Raw genomic sequence first — 714 nt, forward strand, 5'->3', positions numbered from 1 at the left:
ACATTGAATTTTTGCTAGTTGTCACGATTCGCTAAACGACACTCTTCAGTCATACCTCCTTTTTCGCCTGTTCCACAAAGGCGAGGACTTTGTCAAGATGTGGCCGGCTGACCAGTGCTCCCATTTTGGTAGTCTCCAATAGCGGGTCGCCAATTTCAATGGCCTGGGTCCTTTTGACAACTTCATCCACAAATTCATGCAGAATTTCCCTCTGGACAAAAACTCTTGTGCCATTGCTACAAACCTGTGACGTAGCACAAGCGCAAACCGGCATGACTTTGTAGTTTCATTTCGTGGTATGACTTGAAGGGAAGTCCATTCTACCTGGCCTTGAGAAAGGAAGTTGGCCATTAGAGCACCCCGTACAGCGTTCTCAATGTCACTGTCCTCAAATATGAGCAGTGGGGATTTTCCACCAAGCTCCAGTGTCACTGGTTTGACCCCTTTGGATGCCATTTCCATTATCTGTGGAATCACACAGTAAAATAGCCATTGGTTATTTCAAATCGATTACAGTTCAATTGTCACACGGTGGCAGGAAGCTGGCATGTTCCATAACTTCTGGTAGCAAGAGCGAAATCCCACAGTGCAACATTCCTGCTCAGAATGTCAAGTGCACTTGCCCTTTTAGTAGAATTTAATGATTCTATCCCATCCATCCATCCATTTTCTGAACCACCTTATCCTCACAAGGGTCATGGGGCATGCTGGAGC

At 45.9% G+C, this 714-nt stretch overlaps 1 protein-coding gene across 1 annotated transcript; it reads right to left on the reverse strand.

Annotated features, from left to right (window-relative positions):
• Window positions 1-12: 12 nt before the first annotated feature.
• On the reverse strand, window positions 13-697 carry LOC109508926 (aldehyde dehydrogenase family 9 member A1-B-like). Its single transcript, XM_019858850.1, has 2 exons — window positions 325-697; window positions 13-244 (listed from the first exon to the last, which is right to left on the reverse strand). The coding sequence occupies exons 1-2, from the start codon at window positions 460-462 to the stop codon at window positions 50-52; spliced, it is 333 nt and encodes a 110-aa protein (XP_019714409.1). The 5' UTR covers window positions 463-697; the 3' UTR covers window positions 13-49.
• Between the last annotated feature and the right edge of the window lie 17 nt (window positions 698-714).

Source organism: Hippocampus comes, unplaced genomic scaffold (assembly GCF_001891065.2).
Source record: "Hippocampus comes isolate QL1 unplaced genomic scaffold, H_comes_QL1_v1.1 C16701344, whole genome shotgun sequence".
In the NCBI taxonomy this organism is placed as follows: Eukaryota; Metazoa; Chordata; class Actinopteri; order Syngnathiformes; family Syngnathidae; genus Hippocampus; species Hippocampus comes.